Here is a 20,347-nt window from a genome sequence, read left to right as displayed (position 1 = left end):
CCTGTAATCCCAGTACTTTAGGAGGCCGAGGCAGGCAGATCACTTGAGACCAGGAGTTCGAGACAAGCCTGGCCAACATGGCAAAACCCTGTCTCTACTAAAAAAAAAAAAATTAGCCAGGCGCGTTGGTGCATGCCTGTAATCCCAGCTACTTAGGAGGCTGAGGTAAGAGGATCACTGGCACCCAGGAGGTCGAGGCTGCCATGAGCCATGATCAGGCCACTACATTCCTGGGTGACAACGTGAAACCCTGTCTCTAAAAATAAAAATTTTGAGCAGCTGAGGAGAGCAGGTAAATAAAATGAAAACTTAAAAAAAATTAAAAATGAAAAGAAATAACTTAGGGAAAAATGTAGTATGTGTGTTTATAATCTTATGATCAATTCAGTTTTCAGAAGATTAGGTGATAAATATGTACATATACATAGTATTAGCATAGTATGTATGAGTGCTATAAGTTGCTCGTGGAAGCTTTAAAAAGTTATTAGCTGGCGGAGCGTGGCAGTTCACGCCTGTAATCTCAGCACTTTGGGAGGCTGAGGAGGGTGGATCGCCTGAGGTCAGGAGTTCGAGACCAGCCTGGCCAACATGGCAAAACCCCATCTCTACTAAAAACACAAAAATTAGCTGGGCGTGGTGGCATGCGCCTATAATCCCAGCTACTTGGGAGGCTGAGGCAGGAGAATCGCTTGAACTTGGGTGGCGGAGGTTGCAGTGAGCTGAGATCTCTCTGAATACCTACCTGTAGTATCCCTGAACAGCCCACTGTAGGTTTAGTTTCACAAAGAGTAAAAACAGATGCCAGCCTATAGTGCAGTTAGTAGCCATAGAAGTCCAGCCAACTTAGAAACTAAAAAAAAAAAAAGAAGTCCAGCCAACTTTTGGACCACTTTCTTCATCCCAAAGATTTTATTTTCCCAGAAGAAATCATGTACTGAAATCAAAGGAAGTAAATAGAGTTAAACATTTTGTTTATCACTAGATGCATTTGAGGTAGATTGTTTGCAAAGGGGGTGCTATGGACTGAATTGTGTTTCTCCTCTCTAAATTCATATATTGAAGCCCTAACCCCAAATGTGACTGTATTTGAGACAGGGACTTTAGGGAGGTAATTCAGGTTAAATGACATCATAAAAGGAGGGTCTTAATCCAATAGGACTAGTGTCCTTACAAGAAGAGACATGCTCTCATCTTCATTTAGTAACTCTTGTTGATTAAAAAAAAAATAAAAAGGCTGGGTACGGCGATTAACGCCTGTAATCCCAGCACTTTGGGAGGCCAAGGTGGGTGGATCACCTGAGGTCAGGAGTTCAAGACCAGCCTGGCCATCATGGTGAAACCCCATCTTAGAAAAAAATAATAAATAATAATAATAATAAAAAGAGACATGCACAGAGGAAAGACCATGTGAGGCCACATAGCAAGAAGGTAGACGCTTGAAAGCTAAGGAGAGAGGCCTCACCAGAAACCAATCCTGATGACACAATAGCCTTTCTTGTCTGAGAAACTGTGGTGATAACTACTAGAAATTCAAAAGATTTTTTTAAAGCAATTACGGACTTTCACTAAAGAAGTATCTCTACAAGGTATACTGTGGGCAAGTGATGGTGTACAATTTGAATACCTAATTATTAGTATGTATAACCAATGTGAAGGTGCTAATTTCAAATGTAGAAGCAACATCCTTCAAGAGAGAAAAAGACTATTAAAATCGCCTGTTTGTTTTGTTTTGTTTTGAGATGGACTCTCCCTTTGTAGTCCAGGCTGGAGTGCAGTGGCGGGATCTCGGCTCACTGCAACCTCTACCTCCCAGATTCAAGCGAGTGCCTCAGCCTCCTGAGTAGCTGGGATTACAAGCATGCCCCACCACACCCAACTAATTTTTGTATTTTAGTAGAGACAGAGTTTCATCATGTTGGCCAAGCTAGTCTCAAACTCCTGACCTCAGGTGATCCACCGGCCTCGGCCTCCTAAAGTGCTGGGATTATAGGCATGAGTCACTGTGCCTGTCCAGTTAATAACTTTTTAAAGCTTCCATGAGCAACTTATAGCACTCACACATACTATGCTAACACTAGTATACGTACATATTTATCACCTAATCTTCTGAAAACTCAGTTGATCATAAGATTATAAATACATATACGGCATCTTTCCCTAAGTTGCCAAACTTAGTCTTCTCCCACCAACCTGCACCAAAAAAACTTTCTCTTCAAGTTGCCCATAATAAAGGTCTAAAATCGGCCAGGCGTGGTGGCTCATGCCTATAATCCCAGCACTTTGGGAGGCTGAGGTGGGTGGATCACAAGGTCAGGAGTTCAAGACCAGCCCGGCCAAGATGCTGAAACCCCATCTCTACTAAAAATACAAATATTAGCTGGGTGTGGTGGTGGGCACCTGTAATCCCAGCTACTTGGGAGGCTGAGGCAGGGAACTGCTTGAACCTGGGAGGCAGAGGTTGTAGTGAGCTGAGATTGTGCCACCGCACTCCAGCCTGGGCGACAGAGCGAGACTCCATCTCAAAATAAAAATAAAATAAATAAAATTAAATAGGGTTGATGATGGTGATAAAATTCTCACTATTTAAAGGGCTACTGATTTATAAGGCAAGCTGTATTTATTGGAATGTGTGATTCTTTTTAGCATTTTATTCTATTCAAATAGGATTTTTCTTTTATTCATGAGCTCAAAATTTTCTTTCCTTCCCTATTGCCTTCTTTTTTTTCTTTTTTGAGATGGAGTCTGGCTCTGTCACCAGGCAGAATGCAGTGGCTTGATCTTGGTTCACTGCAACCTCTGCCTCCCAGGTTCAAGTGATTCTCGTGCCTCAGCCTCCCACTGGGACTACAGGTGTGCGCCACCATGCCCAGCTAATTTTTGTATTTTTTAGTAGAGACAGCGTTTCACCATTTTGGCCAGGATGGTCTCAATCTCTTGACCTCGTGATCCGCCCACCTCGGCCTCCCAAAATGCTGGGATTACAGGCATGAGCTACCGCGCCTGGCCTTGCCTTCTTTAATTGTATTACTTTTGTTTGTGTTTCTCTAAAAGAGGTTATATAGTTTATTCTGTTTAACTACCATACTATAACCATTAGGGCAAGATCCCAAAGAAAGACAATGCACACCTCACCTCCTATGGCGCCTGAGTGGAAGTACTAAAGTGAAGTATGCATGTGACAAGCCAGCCACCCTCAGAAACATTTAGTGATGACTAAATGCTCACACTTTAACTGAACCTTTGATGTGTTGTGCCCAGCTCTCTAATCCTCTACACACACACTAAAAACAACGATCTTCTTCGAGACCAGACCTGATACAAAGATCAGTGTGTGTTGTCAGTAGTAGAGGCAGCACTGGGTGCTTGGAGTTTCCAAGCTAATTAAGGGAAATTTGTCCCAGTTGGTGAAGGCAGACGCCTTAGGGCTCCCACTTGCTAACATTTTGGGCACCAAGTTAAAAGATCAACAGTCTTCCTTGCCTTCATTATGTGACTCATCCCAGGACAGTGAATTGGGTCCCCTCTGCTCCATTCCCTCTACTCCATCCCTATAGATCATGCATTTATACATATTGTTACACACTTTATTTATCTGTGAGACAGAGTCTTGCTCTGTCACCCAGGCTAGAGTGCAGTGGCCCGATCTTGGCTCACTGCAACCTTCGCCTCCCGCATTCAAGTGATTCTCCTGCCTCAGCCTCCCGAATAGCTGGGACTACAGGCGTGTGCCACCACGCCCGGCTAAGTTCTGTATTTTTAGTAGAGACGGGGTTTCACCATGTTGGCCAGGCTGGTCTCAAATTCCTGGCTTCCAGTGATCTGCCCGCCTCAGCCTCCCAAAGTGTTGATATTACAGGCGTCAGCCTCCGCTCCCAGCCTTGTTATATACTTTTATAATGCTTGTAATATATATGACAACTTACATATATATAAAAAATGTAAACATTTCAACCTGTAAAGAGGTAAGTGATCACCTCACCTATGCTGTGGATTAAATAAGACGCGTCAACGCAGCCATCCCGCTCCATCCGACCAGACCTTAATGCTCCAAAACCATCAGTTTGCGCCTGAAAAACTGGGGAAAGTGTTTATTCCCTTACGCTTCGCCAAAGGCCCTGGCACTTAGGGCTTTTTCACTTCTGCGAACGTTGGACCCGTGAGGAGTACAATTAATGTAACTTTGATACACCGTATCCAGAGACCACTGGGGGCTCGCTCTGCGATTTATGGTGCCAGGAGGACCAGACATCCCTGTGTTCGTCCTACTCCCGCAGATACAAAGTCAAAGCCACACTTTCCGGACCGAGAAACTGGACAGTAAAGGAACGCAGGAACCACAGTGCGCAGACAGAGAACCCCGCTGGGTTTGCTACGAAGGTTGCGGTGGAAGCGCACACCGCACCAGGCGCCACGGCCCGGTGTGTGACCTCACTAACTTCCACCAGCGCGCACCCTGTCCTGCCCCTTCACGGGCGAACAACCCCACACGAGGCAGCGGTGTGGCAACCAGCACCCGGAACCACAAAAGCACGGCTCTGGCGGAGCCCGGACACCAGACTGGCACCCACTGCGCATGCCTCAGAGCTGCGACCAACCGGAGCCCGGCGCGCAGGGGCGGAGGCGAACCCGGGCCACTACCGAGAAGCGCAGGAACCCCGACTTCGGTCATCGGCCAATCCGAGCCCATCGGGCCTCGGCCGTGAGCCAATTGCCAGCTCGGGTGCGGAAGGGCCGGGTCAAGACTAAGCCTTTGGGGGAGAGGGCAACGTGGTGGGCGGGAGAGAAGCTGAGGGCCTCTCGGCGCTGGGAGCGCTAGGAGAACGGGACCGGCCGTAGCGGGACGGGCCCCGCGCAGGGAAGGGGCTTCTTCTTTCCCCTACACAAAACGGTGCGCCCCGGTGGACGCTTCCGTGGGCGCGTCCCTGCCCCGCGCGTGGCGGGCCATTCAAGGCTGAGGGCTGCAGGCTCCGAGGGTCGCACACGCTGGAGAGTGGACGCTTCCGGGGCCACACATAGGGCTGTGGACGCCCCTAGGGTCACACAAACAGGGCTTTGGACACCCTTAGGGGCACACACATAGAGGAGTGCGCACTCCAGGGCTCACACAGACCGAGGTGCAGGGAGGTAGGGCGCGCCCGCCCAGGGGGAGTTGGTGGTGGCTGAGGGTGAGGGCAAGGTACGGACTGGGAGGAGACTTCTGGTTCCAAGTGAGGCCTGGCAGAGCCAAAGTTTTCCCGTGCAGGTGCAGGGCAGTAGGGCGGGGCCTCTGGCGTTGGCGAGGAGGGCACCAGGAGCCTGTCCCAGCCTGAAGGGGTCTGGCTGGGCCCCACAGAAGGAAGCTCTGAGATGGGCTTTGCAGCAGGGGAAAGAAAAGGGAGGTTGCACGTACTAGGTTTCTGACCATCCACCAATAGTGGTGGAACCTGGAAGTCTGAGGGAGGAAGTGGTGAGGCGCTTGAGAGAGGGGAGAATCTAGGTGTCAGGGATGAATAGTTCATTGATCCAAGTTACTCAGCTATTTCATAAAAACAGCAACAGTAATGAATAACACGTGCCAACCTCTCCTGATCACTTTACACGAATCATCTCAATGCGTCTTCACAACAATCTTAACTTCTATTATCTTTGCGTTCTGGATGAGAGACCTGAGGCCCTGTAGGGGTTACCAGAAGACACACAGCTGAGAAGTCCCAGGGCCAGGGCCAGGGTCAGGCTGTGCAGCTCTGGACTTTGTGTTCTGACCACTGCGTCATTGACTCTACAGATGTCTCTGCTTTCTGTGCTCACCCTGTCCTCATTCCACCCCTGCAGGACTGAGGGCCCCTGAAGCATCCATTTGCCCACAGCATCAGTGAGCTGTGTAGAACTCTCTGTGCGAGGGAGCTGGCCCTTGTGCACCCTGAGTTGTTTTTCTTCCCCGGTTCCCCAGGCAGAGGCAGTGAACAAAAGACAGGGAAGCCTTGTTGGAAGAGGGCGGTAAATCACAGCATAGAGTCCAGACTGTGCAATTATTTACTTACTGCGTGCAGGGTCTTGTGCTAGGCGGTGGAGATACCATAGGGAACCAGACAGACAAGGGTCCTGTTCCTGTTCCTGCCCTTGTGTTGTGTTTTGGGAATTTCTCCACGAGGGTGCTTTGGCATTGAATGGGCAGTCTGGTGCTGGAGCAGCCCCACACCACCAAGACTTGAAATGTACATGAATGTGAATGCCATTTCAGGATGGTAAAAGGAAGCCTCCCTAAATGTTTCTTATTAAAAGGGAGCATTGGGTCTGAGGGTTGGGAAATGAAATTCCTTAGGTCAGGCCTGTCCCAGGAAGCACCTGAGTCAGGGGTATGGAGGGCCATGAGGATAGTACAGTGAGGGTAGGAGGAAGATATAGCAACGTAAATTTTGCCATCTTGGCCTCAGTTTGGTTTTAAAGGACAGCAGCTGGACCCTCCCCATGCCTAGGTCTCCTGCATGGATTCAATCAGTGGTGGCCCAAGTGTGGAAGACACCCCCATGTCTTATTACCTACTCTGGGCTTGAGCTGTGGTGATCAGGATCTTGTAGTCAACATCTTCCCAACAAGAAGCAAAATAAGAACAAGATATAAACAGGAGGTGATTCATCTGGTGCCCCTGGGGGTTGGAGGGGAAGGTGATGGGGTCCATCCTGGTTCTTGGGGGTTTCTGATGTTTGCTGTATTACTGTGAAGTAAATTAACACTTCTGGTTCCAGCTATGTGGCTTGCATTAGACCAACTCTCCTGCTGAGAGCAACCAGAAAAGCTGGATTAAGGTTCCTGTTTTTGTTTTTAAGTCTATTTGAAGGCCCTGGAGAGCAAATTATCTTTGAGGTTATCACCTCACTAAGTACTGGCATCCAGTGCAGAACAGCAAGAGCTGATGGGAACATCAGACTAGAAGAATGGAGTGAAAAAAAAATTAATTTTTTTTAAAAAGAGTTAGTGGGTTCACATAACAGTAATAAACTAGCTCCAAATTATTGATGCCAATCAATGGAGTTATAAAAAATATGAATAATATGAAAAGTGATACTAAAATGATTAGTAAATCACCATAGTCTATAATGGGAAAACTCATTCTATTAGGGACTAAAATGACAAAAATCTGCTTTAGGTTTTTCTTTTCTTTTTTTTTAAGAGCTGAGGTCTTGCTCTGTTGCCCAGGCTAGAGTGCACTGGGGCAATCACAGCTCGCTGCAGCCTCGACCTCCCAGGCTCAAGCAATCATCCTGCCTCAGCCTCACTGACTACAGGCATATGCCACTACCCCCAGCTAATTTTAAAAAACTTTTTTTGTAGAGATGGGGTTTTGCTATGTTGCCCAGGCTGGTCTCAAACTCCCGGGCTCAAGTGATCCACCTGCCTTGGCCTCCCAAAGTGCTGAGATTACAGGTGTGAGCCACCATGCCTGGCCTGCTTCAGGTTTTTTTTTTTTTTTTTTAGAGAAAAATATACATTTTACACTTGTCTGCTACTTAGAAATAAGAACAGGAAATATACAACTTTGAAAAATTCATTCTCATACCTTGATAATGAAATATCCATCTTTAAATATTAATTTATAAAACAACTAGCACCGCCAGCAAGGCTGTGGTGGCTCACACCTGTAATCCCAGCACTTTTGGGAGGTGAAGGAGGGCAGATTGCTTGAACCCAGGAGATCCAGACCAGCACGGGGCAACACAGTGAGACCCCATCTCTACAAAAAATACCAAAATTAGCAGGGCACGGTGGTGCACACCTGTATCCCTAGCTACTTGAGAGACTGAGGCAGGAGGATCCCTTGAGCCCAGGAGGTTGAGGCTACATTGAGCTGTGACTGTACCACTGCACTCCAGCCTAGGCAGCACAGTGAGACTCTGTCTCAAAAATAAATAGTCAACCAGCAGCTGCTCTGCCTATGGAGTAGCCATTCTTTATTCCTTTACTTTCTTTAAAAAAAATTTTTTTTTGAAATGGAGTCTCGCTCTGTTGCCCAGGCTGGAGTGCAGCAGTGCAATCTTGGCTACTGCAACTCTGCCTCCGGGTTCAAGTGATTCTTCTGCCTCAGCCTCCCAAATATCTAGGACTACAGGTGTGCGCTACCATGCCCGGCTAATTTTTGTATTTTTAGTAGAGACAGGGTTTCACCATATTAGCCAGGCTAGTCTCTAACTCCTGACCTCATGATCCACCCGCCTGGGCCTCCCAAAGTGCTGGGATTACAGGTGTGAGCCACCGAACCCGACCTACTTTCTTAATAAATTTGCCTTCACTTTATTCTATGGACTTCCCCTGAATTCCTTCTTGTATGAGATCCAGGAACCCTCTCTTGGGGTCTGGATCAAGACCCCTTTCCAGTAACATCTTCCTGGCAATCCACGAAGGGATGATACTGAGGAGACCCTCGACCCAAAGGAGGAAATAGACTGCAGCACTGATTGGCTGACTTTGGACTGACCCTGCTTATTCCTGTGAACCAATCAGTGATCTGTGACTGCTGCTCAGAAGAAACAAGAGGGATGGATGTCACGTTTTGTCGGAACTCAGTTATGAGCAGCACTCGACGTATTGATGCTTGTTGACTGAGCTCCCTTCTACCCTGAATGCAACAGACCCTAATAGGCAGGAATATCATCGCCCCTATTCAGCCTGAAGAAGTTACAGAAGATGAATCTTCGTCCCTCTAAACCCTTAGGATTAAGGGTTCCCTTATAAAAGGGAAGGGCAAATATGTCAGAGGCATTTGAACCAGAGTGACTCTGTCTTGAGTAGCGACTGGGTAAAATAAGGCTGAGACCTACTGGGCTGCATTCCCAGGAGGTTAGGCATTCTTATCTAACAGGAGGAGATAAGATGTCAGCACAAGATACAGGTCACAAAGACCTTGCTGATAAAACAGTTTGCAGTAAAGAAGCTGGCTAAAATCCACCCAAACCAAGATAGCAATGAACATGGCCTCTGGTCTTCCTAACTGCTCATTAGACACTAATTATGATGCACTAGCCTGCTAAGAGACACTCCCACCAGCGCTATTACAGTGCCATGGCAACATCAAGAAGTTACCCTAAATGGTCTAAAAAGGGGAGGAATGCTCAGTTCCCAGAATTGTCCACCCCTTTCCTGGAAAACTCATGAATAATCCACCCCTTGTTTAGCATATAATCAAGAAATAACTGGCCGGGCTCGGTGGCTTACGCCTGTAATCCTAGCACTTTGGGAGGCTGAGGTGGGTGGATCACCTGAGGTCAGGAGTTCAAGACCAGCCTGGCCATCATGGTGAAACCCCATCTTTTTTCTATTAAAAAAAAAAAAAAGAAATAACTCTAAGTATCCTTAGTCCAGCAGCCCAAGCTGCTGCTCTGCCTATGGAGCAGCTATTCTTTATTTTACTTTCTTAATAAACTTGCTTTCACTTTAAAAACAACAACAACAACAGCAACAACCAGCAAATATATCAGAGGCTTAGCGTCCCCTATTCAAGGGGACAGTTCTGGAGGCAGAGAAAAACATAGAAAGGTGTAGAACAAAAGACAGAGAGGAACAGATGAATTTTATCTTGGCCCCCATGTGGCACCTCACAGCTTGGGAACAACTATTTCTCTCATAATTTTCCTCAGCTCCACCACTCACAAGCTGTGTGACCTCGGATAAGGGACCCAAGCTCCTCTGGGCCTCAGCTTCCCCGTCAGTACAATGGGGATAACAATAGTCCTTACTTTGTGGGGTCATCTGTGAATGTGAAATGAGTTAATAAATGGAAGGCACTTAGAAAAACCTCTGAAACCACTGAATCGAATTGGATATCATTATTGATCCCTCATTCAATCCCTCAATACCCATTTAGTGCCATCTGTCCAGATGCTGGAGACACTCCTGGCACACCGTGACTGCTCAGTGAGCAGTGTCACAATGAACACTTGCAATGGCCTTGAAGGCCACATCGAGGCTTGCCCTGATCAGCAGGTTGGAAGTGCTCTAGGCCTGAAGCTTAGCTGTGAGTGGGGACATGGGAGGGAGGTTGGAATTGCCACTGCAGAAGGGACTCTCAGCCTAGGTTCAGGAGAGAGGCTTTGAACCTGCACGTGTGGGGAGCCATGGAAGTTTCCAGCAAGGACTGCAGGTCCCATCTGGAGATGTGCCGTTCCTCCTTCAGGTACCTAGGAATGTCAGTCACACCCCACACCTGCTCAGCTCCCCAAAACTGCTGTCCCTTTGCCTGAGAGCTTCAAGTCCCCAGAACGTGCACTCACTCTTGGCCTGCCTGGCTCACACTCCAGGAAAAGGGTTCAGAACAGTGCCTGGCACACACGTTAAGTGCTTTGCGAGTGAAGATAAAACTAAGATGTCCAGTGGGGAGAAAGCAAGCCTTTGAAGTCTTGAAGTTTTACAAACTTCAAGAGCAACAAAAACTAAACATGATGTTGTTCAGGCATTCATATATGATATAAAGTTCCTTTTTTTAAAAAAGGGATGACGAGCAGAAAGTAATTTGGGAGCTGCGGAGAGGCAAGGGTAAGGGATGGGGGAGTGAACCAGAGGTATACGCGTAATTGGCAGTGTCTGGGCACTCAGGATAGGGGTGGATCACAAGGTCTTGCTCTGTAACTAAAAGGAAAAGGGTTTTTTTTGTTGTTGTTGTTTTTGAGAGAGTCTTGCTCTGTCATCATCCAGGATGGCATGCAGTGGTTCGATCTCAGCTCACTGCAACCTCCGCCTCCTGGGTTCAAGTGATTTTCCTGCCTCAGCCTCCTGAGTAGCTAGGACTATAAGTGTGTGCCACCATGCCTGGCTAATTTTTGTATTTTTTTTTCTTTTTATTTTATTTTTTTAGAGATGGGGTGTCACCATGTTGGCCAGGCTGGTCTCGAACTCCTGACCTCAGGTGATCCACCCACCTCAGTCTCCCAAAGCGCTGGGATTACAGGCGTGAGCCATTGCGCCCAGCCTAATTTTTGTATTTTTTAGTAGAGATGGGGTTTCACCATGTTGCCCAGGATGGTCTTGAACTCCTGGCCTCAAGTGATCTGCTCGCCTCGGCCTCCCAAAGTGTTGGGATTACAGGCGTGAGCCACCGCACCTGGCCAAAAGGAAAAATGTTAGTGTAGTAACCCTTCAGGACTAGGGGCCTCGAGCCTTAGCCTCAGGCTACCTGGGTGCCTTACGAAGGAGGCCACCCAGGCCCACTCTTTGCCACAGGGAGCCCTGCACATGGATGTGCTGCTGTAAGCTCTCACTGCCTGCCAGAGGGAGGAGGGTCTGAGCCAGTCAGAGGGAGATGAGCCCCAGAGAGTAAGAAAGACGGAGGAGGAGGACCCAAGCTGATCCCAAAGATGGGTCTAAGCAGTTAAGTGGAAAAGGGTTCCAATCTGATGGCGGAGGGCCCAAGCTTGGCCTCAGGAGGAGGAGGCCAGGCCCACCAAGGGGCCCCTGGAGTACTTGTTTCGCTTGTCCCTTGTGGGTTTTTGCACTTCCTGTTCCCTTGCTGCTCACTGCGGAAGTTCCTCTTCTTACCCTGCACTCAGAGCCTCACTGGAGAAGACAAGGACAGAAAGCACCATGAGTGGGGGCCCAATGGGAGGAAGGCCCGGGGGCCGAGGAGCACCAGTGGTTCAGCAGAACATACCCTCCACCCTCCTCCAGGACCACGAGAACCAGCGACTCTTCGAGATGCTTGGACGAAAATGCTTGGTGAGCTGGGGATCTCCTGCCCCCGCCCCGTCCTCATTGTTTCCTCCTCTTCCTTTCCGCCTTCTCTTTCTTCCCCTCCTCCCGCTCCTCCTTTCCCTCTCCATCATCTCCTCTCCTAGAATCTCCTGTCATCATCCACCCTTCCCAGGAAGAACCCAATGTCTACTTGCCTTCCCTCTGGTTGCATGCAGTTCTTCCTTCGGGCCCATGACTGTCATGAGGCAGGAAGGACCAGGTCTGGCTCCAAGACCCTGTGGCTACACCTGACCAGACTCCACTGACCCCTGCTTTCCCCTCCCAGACGCTGGCCACCGCAGTTGTTCAGCTGTACCTGGCGCTGCCCCCTGGAGCTGAGCACTGGACCAAGGAGCATTGTGGGGCTGTGTGCTTCGTGAAGGATAACCCCAAGAAGTCCTACTTCATCCGCCTTTATGGCCTTCAGGTGACCCCCACCCCCCTACTGGACTTGCAAGCCAGTTCTCAACCCGCAAACCCAGATCTGTCAGATCTATGTCCATAGCCCCAAGACCTCAGACCTGATCAATGAATCCCTGAGCCCCAGAACCAAAGACTCATCCAGATGGCAAACTGTAGCTTGCCTTTCTAAGTCTACAATGACTGGCCCCAGCCTCCATATCAAAATCTCTAAAGCCCCCAATTATTAGTATACTGCCTAAGCCTAATCTTTTCTACAAATTCAAAGAAATGAGCACTGTATTTATACCTGAACCTCAAATCTATTCTAAACTCAACATTTTGTATCCCAGGAATCCTTCATCAAAACTCTTGAACCCCAGATGTTTGCCAAGCTCCTAAGTCATAAATCTGTTCCCCAAACCACAAACTGGAATATTCCATTGATCCTTGAACTCCAAATCTGTCCTTTTAAATCCACAGCACAGACCCCAGAATTCCCATGTTAAAATTCCTGAACACTCAAATACCAAGGTAGTTCTTTTTTTTTTTGTTTGTTTTTTTACCTATGTGTCCAAGGCATGAACCAGGCATAGGCACAAATCAAAAGCCAAGCTGGGATGAACAAGGGGTTGCTTTGTCCCTGGCTGATATAAGATGGGCACCACCAACCAGATGCCACTCTACCCAGGTCAGGGACACAAGGTAGTTCTTAAGAAAAAAGTCTTTCCCACAATCCCCCAACCTGAACTTTCTAGGTTTAAGCCCCAAATTCATCCTTCTAAACCCATAAAGATGGACTCAGCATAACTTCAAGATCCCAAGCCTGTCAAATATTGACCAAACTCCTAAGCCATGACTCTTCTCCACAAACTCCAAATTGCACTTACTTTAGCTGGACTCCCCACAAAACTCCCAAGTCTATGTGTTTGAACTTCAAATCTCAACTCTAACTCCCAAATACCAGAATCCTACCTGTCATTAATTGGGGCTGGGGTGGCAGGGGAGGGCACAGATTGAGTCTATGAATAAGCCTCAACTTCCTAAGACTAGAGTCCTAAATTATGAAATTCAAGCCCCCAAGTCCCACATCTAGGGCCCTGAACCCCAAATCCAAACCTCTCACAAAAGTGTCTGACTCCTAGATTGCACCCCAATTCCCCACATCCACACCGTTAGATTCCCCAGCTCTCTGGTACTGAGCTGAAAATCTCCAAACCAGACTATGAGACCCCCAAATCCAGACACCCTGCTCCCTGCCCAGCTAACAAAGGCCTGCCACCCCTGGCTTGCCTCAGTGCCACTGTGTCTCCCACCCTACACCTCTCCAGGCTGGTCGGCTGCTCTGGGAACAGGAGCTGTACTCACAGCTTGTCTACTCCACCCCCACTCCCTTCTTCCACACCTTCACTGGAGATGTAAGTGACCAACCAGCCCTTGAACCTCACTTGGGGTGTGGAGAGGAGATGGGAAAGCTGCGGGGGACCTGGGAGGTGGCTGACCCCAAGGTATGTGCAGGACTGCCAAGCGGGGCTGAACTTTGCAGACGAGGGCGAGGCCCAGGCCTTCCAGGCCCTGGTGCAGGAGAAGATACAAAAAAGGAATCAGAGGCAAAGTGGAGGTGAGGAGGCTGCAGGGGAGGAAAGGAAATTGGGCAGAAGTGAGTGCAAGTATGGGGAACTAGAAAAGTCCCCTCTCATGGTTTTGGCTCCCAATCCATCTGTCTATCCACAGACAGACACCAGCTACCCCCACCACCAACACCAGCCAATGAAGGTGAGTCCTCTAGTACAAGTAGGGGTAATAAGGGGCTAGCCCAAGAACCTGTGGCAGGGTTGTGATAGCTCTCGACACATCCCATCTTCCCAGAGAGAAGAGGAGGGCTCCCACCCCTGCCTCCACACCCAGGTGGAGACCAAGGAGGTGCGTGCTGATTCTTCCCTGTTTCTCTGGATGGATGGGTGGGTAGGTGGAAGAGTGGATGGAGGAATGAGCAGTTGGATGGGTGCATAAGTGGGTGAATGGATGGGTATGTGGATGGATGAGTGGGTGCATGGATGTGTGGATCGATGGATGAGTGGGTGGATTGGTGACAGATGGCTGAGTGGAGGGATGAATTTATGGGAGGATGAAAGTCTAAGCAGATAGATAGATGCATAGGTGGGCCGGGCGCTGTGGCTCACGCCTGTAATCCTAGCACTTTGGGAGGCCGAGGTGGGTGGATCACCTGAGGTCAGGAGTTCAAGACCAGCCTGGCCATCTTGGTGAAACCCCATCTTTAAAAATAAAAAAAAAAGATAGATGCATAGGTGAATGGGTATGTGGATAAATGAATGAAAAGGTGTATGGATGACTGAGTAAATTAGTGAATGAATGAACAGTGAATAAATTAGTACATGACAAATTCAGTCAGTGAAGAAAGCACGATGAATAAATAAATCAGTAAGTGAAAATTTTAACAAATTCATTAGTCAGTGAGCCAGTGAATGATAAACTATGAGGGAATGAAAAAAAATGAATGAATCAGTGAATGTATGAATGGTTTGCGGATCCACCCACTTCTCTATAGACCCTACTTGAACCCTTCACCTACTCCCTCCATGACCATCCAACACACACACGGATTTCCCCAAGGCTTCTGTTTCTTGCCCCTATGCTTTGGTTGGTTGGTAAGTGCGTCAATGGGCCAACCACCCTATTTTCCCCACAGGCCCACCTGCTGGTCCGCTGTCCCTGGGGCTGGTGACAGTAGACATCCAGAACCCTGATATCACAAGTTCACGATACCGTGGACTCCCAGCACCTGTACCTGGCCCAGCTGATAAGAAACGCTCAGGGAAGAAGAAGATCAGCAAAGCTGATATTGGTGCACCCAGTGGATTCAAGTGAGAATCACTCCCCAGTGGGCCCACAGATTCCTGGGGGCAGAGGGGCACATAAACAAGTGGACAGCTGAGTGGATGGAAGGATGGACAGATGGCTGGGTGACTGGGTGGGTAAATGAGTGGATGGATGGGTAGGTGTAGGGCTGGGTCTAGTGAGAGGTAAATAAGGCACTAAGTGTGAAAAATTTAAGGAGGTATTCACTCTTAGGAGGATGCAACTATAATTCCTGACTCAGAGTGAGTGACTCACTTAAATTTTGCACCCCAAGCACCTCACATGCCTCACCCTGGGCCCACTCTGAGTGGGCTGTTAGGGGAGAAGATGGGTGCGCAGGTGGATGAAAGGATGAATAGATGAGGTAGATGATGGATGAGGTGGGCTGGTGGGTAGGTGGCTGAGTGGATGGGTGAATGGATGCATAAATGCATGGAAGAATGAATAAGTTGAAGAATGAATGGATAAGTGGTTGGATGAACGGGTTGATGGGTTGATGGGAGGTGGGTGAGTAGATGGATGGGTGAGTGGATGAGTGTGTGGACAGATTGATATGCAGGCTGACTGGTTCACAGACAAGGTGGATGGGGATGGACAGGTGGACAGATAGGTGGATGAATGGACAGTTCAATGGATAAGTGAACAGAAGTGTGTGGTTGCATGGGTAGAAAAATGAGTGAATGGATGAATAGAAAGGTGGGCACATGGGTAGGTAGATGGACAAGTGTATGTGAGGACAGATTGGTAGACAAATGGGTGAACAGACATATGTGGGCAGACACTTGCAGAAACAGATGTATGGGCAGATCAGTGGTCCAACAGATTAATGTGAATGAATAGGTGGACAAATGCACGGGTGAATAGATGAGGAAAGAGGGATGGATGGATTGGCACCCAAACTATGGATCCCTTCTAATTCCATAACTCCTGCTCATACTCATTCATTCATTCAGTCTCATTCATTAATTCTGGTCCCTCAGAGTCTTTCTGGGCAGGAGAGGGCAAGAGGGCTTCACTACAAAGGGAGGGAAGGAAGGGCAGTGGGGATTCACTGGAGCCTCTTCACCTCTTTCAGGCATGTCAGCCACGTAGGGTGGGACCCCCAGAATGGATTTGACGTGAGTAACTTCAGAGTCTCTTGGACTCCACTAAACTTCTACCCACCCTTCCACAGACCACTGCTGAAACCCCACCCCTAGACTCTGCCTGTCCCACCCCCTCTCAGATCCCTCGCTGGGATGGACCTGATGGACAATTCGTGTTGATTTTCTCCTCACCTTATTCCTCTACTCCCGCCCCTGGCCTTTTTCCTACTGGGCAGGTGAACAACCTTGACCCAGATCTGCGGAGTCTGTTCTCCAGGGCAGGAATCAGTGAGGCCCAGCTCACTGACGCCGAGACCTCTAAACTTATCTATGACTTCATTGAGGACCAGGGTGGGCTGGAGGCTGTGCGGCAGGAGATGAGGCGCCAGGGTGAGCCCCTGCTTCTATATGCCCCTTTCTCCAGCCCTAGCAGCTCATAGCTAAGAGATTCACTAAGTCACTCTATCCTTATGGGAGCACCTATACCGCTTAAATCAGGAGTTGGTCAGTGGGGGTACCCATTTTAAAAATGAGCAAAACTAAGGCTCAGAAGGTATCAGTGAGAGTTACAGCTATGTGTTATTCCCCCCTCCACAGAGCCGCTTCCACCACCCCCACCGCCATCTCGAGGAGGGAACCAGCCCCCCCGGCCCCCTATTGTGGGGGGCAACAAGGGTCGTTCTGGTCCACTGCCCCCTGTACCTTTGGGGGTTGCTCCACCTCCACCAGCGCCCCGGGGACCCCCACTCCCAGGCCGAGGGGGCCCTCCACCACCACCTCCTCCAGCCACTGGACGTTCTGGACCACCGCCCCCTCCACCCCCTGGAGCTGGTGGGCCACCCATACCACCGCCACCGCCACCACCACCACCGCCGCCCAGCTCTGGGGATGGACCAGCCCCTCCCCCACTCCTTCCTGCTCTGGTGCCTGGTGGGGGCCTGGCCCCTGGTGGGGGTCGGGGAGCACTTTTGGATCAAATCCGGCAGGGAATTCAGCTGAACAAGGTGAGGACAGGCAAGATGGAGGATTGGGGGTCTGGGACTCTGGGGTGTCCCTTGCAAGTCAAGATATTGAGGGACTGAGGCCAGGACCGAGGAGAGTGCCAGGCCTTGGGGATTCAGTGATAGGGTTGAAAAGTTGCCAGGCACAGTGGCGCGTGCCTGTAGTCCCAGCTACTTGGGGGGCTGAGGTGGGAGGATCACTGGAGCCGACGAGTTCTGGGCTGTAGTGCGTTATGCTGATCGGTGTCCGCACTAAGTTCAGCATCAATATGGTGACCTCCCTGGAGCGGGGGACCACCAGGTTGCCTAGGAGAGGTGAACCGGCCCAGGTCAGAAATGGAGCAGGTCAAAACTCCCGTGCTGATCAGTAGTGGGATCGTGCCTATGAATAGCCACTGCACTCCAGCCTGGGCAACATAGCGAGACACTATCTCTAAAAAAAAAAAAAAAAAGAAGAAGAAGAAAAAGAAAGAAAAGTTGATGGGGAGGCTTGAAGGGGACTGGAGTGTGTGGAAGGGAAAATAATGATGGAGGGGCAGGGAGAAATGGTCCTTTCCCAGGCCCTGAGCCCTCTGTGCTGACCCCTGCCTGCTGCAGACCCCTGGTACCCCAGAGAGCTCAGCACTGCAGCCACCACCTCAGAGCTCAGAGGGACTGGTGGGGGCCCTGATGCACGTGATGCAGAAGAGAAGCAGAGCCATCCACTCCTCCGGTGAGTTGATCCTGCCAGGGCCTCAAACCTGGCTCCCAGGGCTAGCACTGGCCTCAAAACAATCCCAGCAGTCACCACCAATACTGACATTAGCCCCATCTGTTGACAGCATTAACATGAATTTTGTGTCAGTCTCCTTTTTGACAATGTTAACATTAAGTCATTATGTGACAATAATATAATTAACTCCAACTTTGACAATAATATTAACATTAATGCCAGGGTGTTTCCACAATATTAAGGTTATTCCCTTATGTTCAGTAACATCAGCTGGCCGGGCGCGGTAGCTCATGCCTGTAATCCAGGAACTTTGGGATGCCAAGGCAGAAGGATCCCTTGAGCACAGGAGTTCGAGACCAGCCTGGGCGATATAGTAAGACCTCGTCTCCACAAAAACTAGAATTTTAAAAAAGTAGTTGGACATAGTGGCGAGTACCTGTGGTCCCAGCTACTTGGGAGGCTGAGGTGGGAGGACTGTTTGAGCCTGGGAGGTCAAGGCAGCAGTGATCCATGATTGTGCCACTGCATTCCAGCCTGGGTGACAGAGAACCTATCTCAAAAAAAAGAAACATTAACCCACTATGTGATGACAATATTATGAAGAACACCATTGTTGACAATAATAGTAACTTTAATTCCATGTGTCAACAGATTTATATTAATTCATTATGAGATAATAATCTTATAATGTAATCTTTTTTCTTAAATTTTTTGAGACAGGGTCTTGCTCTGTGTCCCAGGCTGGAGTACAGTGGTGCAATCATGGCTTACTGCAGCCCCAACCTCCCAGGCTCAAGTGATCCTCCTGCCTCAGCTCCCAGAGTAGCTGGGACTACAGGCATGGACCACCATACCCAGCTAACTTTTGGTGCTTTTTTGGTAGTGATGAGAGCTCACTATGTTGCCCAGGTTGCTCTGCAACTCCTGGGCTCAAGTGATCTGCCCACCTCAGCCTCTCAGAGTGCTGGGATTACAGGCATGAGCCATCATGCCTGACTGTTAACCTTATCTTTTTATAATAATGTTACTATTACTCTCTTAATGTGTCAGCAATACTGTCACTAATCCATTATGTGATGATAATATTAATCTCAACCTACTAAATGATAATAATACAATTAACTCCAATTTTGACACTAATGTTAACAACATTAACCACAAAGTGTGTCCACAAGATTAAGGTGAATCTATTATATGACAATATTATAGGAACTTCATCTTTTGACAATGATTTTTTTTTTTTTTGAGATAGACTCTTGCTCTGTCACCCAGGCTGGAGTGCAGTGGTGCGATCTTGGCTCACTGCAGCCTCTGCCTCCTGGGTTCAAGCTATTCTGCCTCAGCCTCTTGAGTAGTTGGGACTACAGGCGCGCCACTACGCCCAGCTAATTTTGATAATGTTATTGTCATTATATTAGCGTTAACCAGACAAGAAGCAATAATAAATTATCCTGCCTTTGCTAATAATATTTAAATTCACCCCAATAAATAGGTTAACATTAACCCTTTATTTGACAACATCTGGACTAACCACATTTTTGACAGTATAAACTTCAAGTCCAATTAGAACTCAGACCCTAACTATAATTCCTCTCTTGTCCCAAATGGAAACTCTAACTTACCCTCTTCTAGCAGGAGACCTCAGCCCCCCAGGGTCAAGTCCTTACTTCCCAGACCCTATGAAGCCCCCCACCAACCTCCCAGGGCACCTTTCTCTTTCCCTCCAGACGAAGGGGAGGACCAAGCTGGCGATGAAGATGAAGATGATGAATGGGATGACTAAGTGGCTGAGCTGCTTGCTGCCCTGCACTCCTTGTAGGAAATGGCTCCCCTTCTACCTGCTCTGTGCCCACCCTCCACTCTGCTCTTCCAGGCCTTCAACCCTCATTTCTTCCCCATCAACCCCTCCAATGCTGTTATCCCTGCCTGGTCCTCACAGTCACCCTAGCAATCCCAAGGGCCCTTTTATAAAAAAATTCTCAGTTCTCTTCACTCAAGGATTTTTAAACAAAAATAAAAGAATTGTCTTTTTGTCTCTCTATAATCCTCAGTCTGTTTACATTCCAAATGTGGGTCTCTTTCCACCAAAGTCCCTTTTATTCATTTAACCCGTTTTATTTATTTAGCCTTACATGTATATATTCATTCACTCATTTATTCCCTCAGTCATTTAGCCTGTATTTCTGTTTCCTTCTGCCCCTCTGTCTTTCAACAAACATTTATTGACAGGTACTATTTTAGGGGCTAGGGATCAAGCAGTGGAAGAAAACAGACAAAAATTCCTGCCCTTATGGGGTGAAATCCACATTCTAGGGGAGGAGGCAGAGAAGAAACAAGAAATCAAATAGAGGCCGGGCATGGTAGCTCATGCCTGTAATCCAAGCACTTTGGAGGCCAAGGCGGGCGGATCACCTGAGGTCAGGAGTTCAAGACCAGCCTGACCAACATAGTGAAACCCCGTCTTAAAAAAAAAAAAAAGAAATCAAATAGAAATAAAAGATAATTGCAGATCATGATAAATGCTGTGGAGTGGTAAGGCAGAGATACAGACGAAACAATATTCAGATGGAGAA

At 48.4% G+C, this 20,347-nt stretch overlaps 1 protein-coding gene and 1 non-coding gene across 5 annotated transcripts; one reads left to right on the top strand and one right to left on the bottom strand.

Annotated features, from left to right (window-relative positions):
- The first annotated feature begins 4,676 nt into the window (after nt 1-4,676).
- Nucleotides 4,677-19,818, top strand: WAS (WASP actin nucleation promoting factor). 4 transcript variants are annotated; one of them, XM_021667559.2, is made up of 12 exons: nt 4,677-4,720; nt 11,517-11,682; nt 11,984-12,124; nt 13,428-13,514; nt 13,615-13,717; nt 13,831-13,872; nt 13,966-14,019; nt 14,807-14,981; nt 16,052-16,094; nt 16,298-16,451; nt 16,659-17,065; nt 17,660-18,372. In XM_021667559.2, exons 2-12 carry the CDS (start codon nt 11,551-11,553, stop codon nt 17,954-17,956), a joined length of 1,635 nt encoding a protein of 544 aa, XP_021523234.1. In that variant the 5' UTR covers nt 4,677-4,720; nt 11,517-11,550; the 3' UTR covers nt 17,957-18,372. The 4 variants fall into 4 exon arrangements, with proteins under 4 accessions (XP_021523234.1, XP_064220436.1, XP_012327087.1 ...); XM_012471664.3 differs by lacking the exon at nt 4,677-4,720 and adding an exon at nt 19,502-19,818 and having other exon boundaries at nt 11,285-11,682; nt 17,660-17,774; XM_064364366.1 differs by lacking the exon at nt 4,677-4,720 and having other exon boundaries at nt 11,269-11,682.
- Nucleotides 12,663-12,797, bottom strand: LOC135269994 (small nucleolar RNA SNORA48). The gene has a single exon (XR_010338223.1). It is a non-coding gene; the product is annotated as a small nucleolar RNA SNORA48 (small nucleolar RNA).
- Nucleotides 19,819-20,347: the final 529 nt, after the last annotated feature.

Source organism: Aotus nancymaae, unplaced genomic scaffold (assembly GCF_030222135.1).
Source record: "Aotus nancymaae isolate 86718 unplaced genomic scaffold, 86718_ANA_hifiasm-v0.15.2.pri h1tg000058l, whole genome shotgun sequence".
NCBI lineage: Eukaryota > Metazoa > Chordata > Mammalia > Primates > Aotidae > Aotus > Aotus nancymaae.
The sequence above is the reverse complement of the archived record's forward strand: the minus strand, read 5'-3'. Positions and strand labels throughout refer to the sequence as shown.